The sequence below is a fragment of the Pangasianodon hypophthalmus genome, chromosome 6 (assembly GCF_027358585.1).
Source record: "Pangasianodon hypophthalmus isolate fPanHyp1 chromosome 6, fPanHyp1.pri, whole genome shotgun sequence".
Taxonomy (NCBI): domain Eukaryota; kingdom Metazoa; phylum Chordata; class Actinopteri; order Siluriformes; family Pangasiidae; genus Pangasianodon; species Pangasianodon hypophthalmus.
Genome location: NC_069715.1, coordinates 30,435,976 through 30,440,975, shown reverse-complemented (window position 1 = coordinate 30,440,975; position 5,000 = coordinate 30,435,976). Strand labels below are relative to the sequence as shown.

Sequence of the window (5,000 nt, the reverse complement as noted above, 5' to 3'; positions counted from 1 at the left end):
CGGTTCCTCATAGAACCTTTAAGGAACACATCTAAAGTTTTTTAAGAGTGGAGCAATAATAATAAAAACAATAACTGTGTATAGGATTAACCCTTTAAACTCCCAGGATCCATCTCTTTAAAAATGTAGAACGCTTAAGGGTTCTTCTGCTAGTCTTTTGGGGAACCATTAAAGGTTCTATGTTCTTTGTCTCCATATCAGAAAGGGACCTAGAGTCCCCAGCTTCCTTCCTGATAAGGACACACTCTTTTGTTTGGGTTCACGTAGAACATAGAACGATTATTTAACTTCTTTCTACTTGGTATTTGTTAATTAAGGGTTCTTCTCAGGAAGCACTCCACATAGAACACTTTCGGAGGCTAAGAACCCTTAATTATCTTACAAACCCTTAAAGAACCCGTCAAGAACCTTTTACCGTAAGAGTGTACCATGTACCAAGAACAGAGAAGTTACATTAATGTTCTGCATATGTAGAACCCAGAAACAGAGAGCCTATCAGGAAGGAGGACAGGAACCCTTAATTATCTGATGAATCCTTAAAGAACCCTTAAATAAGCATTTTTCTAAAACAGCACAAAGTTCCAAAAGCTAAATGTTAAACATGAGACAGGTTCTAAGTATTGAGAATAAAATAATCAAACACGTAACCAGTTAATACAGATAAGCTCTGAGAACTTAGGGTTCTTCGAGGGTTCTTCAAGGGTTCTTCAATGGTTCTTTAGATAATGTATTGTTATAAGTGTGTATTTTGGTGTATTTGTGAAAGGTTTTAAAATTATTTTTGCTTTAACAGCTGAAGTTCTCTTGTCTGTGCGTAAGTTTGTGCACCTACGTGAGGGTACAGGGGGTAGTGTGGGTTCTTTCTGAGGCTTGCGACGGAGGTTCCACACCAGTCCTCAAAGACGTGAAGATTCGCCTGCCCTTTATACTGAAACCAAAAAAAAATTCATATCATATCTGATGATTTTCCATTAGGTGCTGTTCTTGTACTTAATTAAACTTTGCTAAAATATATGAATCAAATAATAAATAATTCAATATATATTTAAAATACATTACTCAAATTCTCACAAGTATACTTTAATCATACTTTAAATAAAATGGTATTTTAGCATATTTTTATGTATACAGTACTGTGGAATAAACATTATTAATTGATTAATTGATTGATCAAACGACTAATTAGGTAATTAATTAATTAACTAATTAATTTGGTTAATTGACTAATTAATTTAGGGACAATGCATGTTAATGAACACCAATATTTATGATATAAATATGTCAAATTTAGCTAAATATAATTTAAAATAAACTTTTATAGCCACTATATTAAAACTATTTCATTACAATTCTTTTTTTATTTATAGATGAATAGACACGCCTCCTCGCCCTGATTGGTCGGACTGTTGGTGCTCCCACATTGTGTGTCATTTCTCCAAGTTACAGCCAAAAAAACCCACCAGAAAAACAGCATTTCTCCACAGAGCAGTTATTTTACTGTCAGCAAAAACTTTAACGAATATTACACACCGACTGCGAAATCACTGCCCGCGCCTTTAACCGCTCAAAATGAACGTTTCTGTGATGTTGTGCTGTAATAACAGTTTGCGTCACGATGCTCACACGACGGTTCCACTGAGACAAAACTAACGTTGTGTAAATATTATTTACAAACCTTCAGAAACGTTTAGAAAACGTTCTTCTAACCTAACACTCTTAGCTGGGATTTTTTTTCTTACCTCCGGCTTCCAGGGTTGAGGGACGTATTTGGATGACCAGACGACGTCCTCGTTCGAAAGGTGGTCTCTGTTCTGTGACACACACACACACACACACACACATACGTTGTGTTGACTGATATGCTAACTATGGTAAATATGTTTATTCACTCAGCAGCAGGATGAAGGTGGATTCTGTATCCTGATGATTAGGACTCTTTCTGTGTGTGGACACGATGATCATGGGTGGAGTGTGTGTATATAGAGTGTGTATAGAGTGTGTACGGTGTGTATATAGAGTGTGTACGGTGTGTGTATAGAGTGTGTACGGTGTGTGTATAGAGTGTGTACGGTGTGTGTATATAGAGTGTGTACGGTGTGTGTATATAGAGTGTGTACGGTGTGTGTATAGAGTGTGTACGGTGTGTGTATAGAGTGTGTACGGTGTGTGTATATAGAGTGTGTACGGTGTGTGTATATAGAGTGTGTACGGTGTGTGTGTATAGAGTGTGTACGGTGTGTGTGTATAGAGTGTGTACGGTGTGTGTATAGAGTGTGTACGGTGTGTGTATATAGAGTGTACGGTGTGTGTATATAGAGTGTGTACGGTGTGTGTATAGAGTGTGTACGGTGTGTGTATATAGAGTGTGTACGGTGTGTGTATAGAGTGTGTACGGTGTGTGTATATAGAGTGTGTACGGTGTGTGTATATAGAGTGTGTACGGTGTGTGTATAGAGTGTGTACGGTGTGTGTATATAGAGTGTGTACGGTGTGTGTATATAGAGTGTGTACGGTGTGTGTATATAGAGTGTGTACGGTGTGTGTATATAGAGTGTGTACGGTGTGTGTATAGAGTGTGTACGGTGTGTGTATAGAGTGTGTACGGTGTGTGTATATAGAGTGTGTACGGTGTGTGTATAGAGTGTGTACGGTGTGTGTGTATAGAGTGTGTACGGTGTGTGTGTATAGAGTGTGTACGGTGTGTGTATATAGAGTGTGTACGGTGTGTGTATAGAGTGTGTACGGTGTGTGTATAGAGTGTGTACGGTGTGTGTATATAGAGTGTGTACGGTGTGTGTGTATAGAGTGTGTACGGTGTGTGTATAGAGTGTGTACGGTGTGTGTATAGAGTGTGTACGGTGTGTGTATAGAGTGTGTACGGTGTGTGTATATAGAGTGTGTACGGTGTGTGTGTATAGAGTGTGTACGGTGTGTGTATATAGAGTGTGTATGGTGTGTGTGTATAGAGTGTGTACGGTGTGTGTATAGAGTGTGTACGGTGTGTATATAGAGTGTGTACGGTGTGTGTATAGAGTGTGTACAGTGTGTGTATAGAGTGTGTACGGTGTGTGTATATAGAGTGTGTACGGTGTGTGTATAGAGTGTGTACGGTGTGTGTATAGAGTGTGTACGGTGTGTGTATAGAGTGTGTATGGTGTGTGTGTATAGAGTGTGTACGGTGTGTGTATAGAGTGTGTACAGTGTGTGTATAGAGTGTGTACGGTGTGTGTATAGAGTGTGTACGGTGTGTGTATATAGAGTGTGTACGGTGTGTGTATAGAGTGTGTACGGTGTGTGTATATAGAGTGTGTACGGTGTGTGTATATAGAGTGTGTACGGTGTGTGTATATAGAGTGTGTACGTGTGTGTATAGAGTGTGTACGGTGTGTGTATAGAGTGTGTACGGTGTGTGTATATAGAGTGTGTACGGTGTGTGTATAGAGTGTGTACGGTGTGTGTATAGAGTGTGTACGGTGTGTGTATAGAGTGTGTACGGTGTGTGTATAGAGTGTGTACAGTGTGTGTATAGATTGTGTACGGTGTGTGTGTATAGAGTGTGTACGGTGTGTGTATAGAGTGTGTACGGTGTGTGTATAGAGTGTGTACGGTGTGTGTATAGAGTGTGTACAGTGTGTGTGTATAGAGTGTGTACAGTGTGTGTGTATAGAGTGTGTACGGTGTGTGTATAGAGTGTGTACGGTGTGTGTATATAGAGTGTGTACGGTGTGTGTGTATAGAGTGTGTACGGTGTGTGTATATAGAGTGTGTATGGTGTGTGTGTATAGAGTGTGTACGGTGTGTGTATAGAGTGTGTACGGTGTGTATATAGAGTGTGTACGATGTGTGTGTATAGAGTGTGTACGGTGTGTGTATAGAGTGTGTACGGTGTGTGTATATAGAGTGTGTACGGTGTGTGTATATAGAGTGTGTACGGTGTGTGTATATAGAGTGTGTACGGTGTGTGTATAGAGTGTGTACGGTGTGTGTATAGAGTGTGTACGGTGTGTGTATAGAGTGTGTACGGTGTGTGTATATAGAGTGTGTACGGTGTGTGTATATAGAGTGTGTACGGTGTGTGTATATAGAGTGTGTACGGTGTGTGTATAGAGTGTGTACGGTGTGTGTATAGAGTGTGTACGGTGTGTATATATAGAGTGTGTACGGTGTGTATATATAGAGTGTGTACGGTGTGTGTATAGAGTGTGTACGGTGTGTGTATAGAGTGTGTACGGTGTGTGTGTATAGAGTGTGTACGGTGTGTATATAGAGTGTGTACGGTGTGTGTATATAGAGTGTGTACGGTGTGTGTATAGAGTGTGTACGGTGTGTGTATAGAGTGTGTACGGTGTGTGTGTATAGAGTGTGTACGGTGTGTGTGTATAGAGTGTGTACGGTGTGTATATAGAGTGTGTACGGTGTGTGTATAGAGTGTGTACGGTGTGTGTATATAGAGTGTGTACGGTGTGTGTATAGAGTGTGTACGGTGTGTGTATAGAGTGTGTACGGTGTGTGTGTATAGAGTGTGTACGGTGTGTGTATAGAGTGTGTACGGTGTGTGTATAGAGTGTGTACGGTGTGTGTATAGAGTGTGTACGGTGTGTGTATATAGAGTGTGTACGGTGTGTGTATAGAGTGTGTACGGTGTGTGTATATAGAGTGTGTACGGTGTGTGTATAGAGTGTGTACGGTGTGTGTATATAGAGTGTGTATGGTGTGTGTGTATAGAGTGTGTACGGTGTGTGTATAGAGTGTGTACGGTGTGTGTATAGAGTGTGTACGGTGTGTGTATAGAGTGTGTACGGTGTGTGTATATAGAGTGTGTACGGTGTGTGTGTATAGAGTGTGTACGGTGTGTGTATATAGAGTGTGTACGGTGTGTGTGTATAGAGTGTGTACGGTGTGTGTATAGAGTGTGTACGGTGTGTATATAGAGTGTGTACGGTGTGTGTATAGAGTGTGTACGGTGTGTGTATATAGAGTGTGTATGGTGTGTGTGTATA

The 5,000-nt window shown here is 40.4% G+C and overlaps 1 protein-coding gene across 1 annotated transcript in view; it reads right to left on the bottom strand.

The window, feature by feature from the left end:
• Window positions 1-5,000, bottom strand: part of b4galnt3b (beta-1,4-N-acetyl-galactosaminyl transferase 3b) — a 49,994-nt gene that overhangs the window by 32,422 nt on the left and 12,572 nt on the right. The window contains exons 3-4 of the mRNA XM_034304987.2: window positions 1,740-1,811; window positions 833-928 (exon numbers count right to left, since the gene is read on the bottom strand). Coding sequence (XP_034160878.2) covers window positions 833-928; window positions 1,740-1,811 — 168 coding nt within the window. The remainder of the gene's footprint in view (window positions 1-832; window positions 929-1,739; window positions 1,812-5,000) is intronic.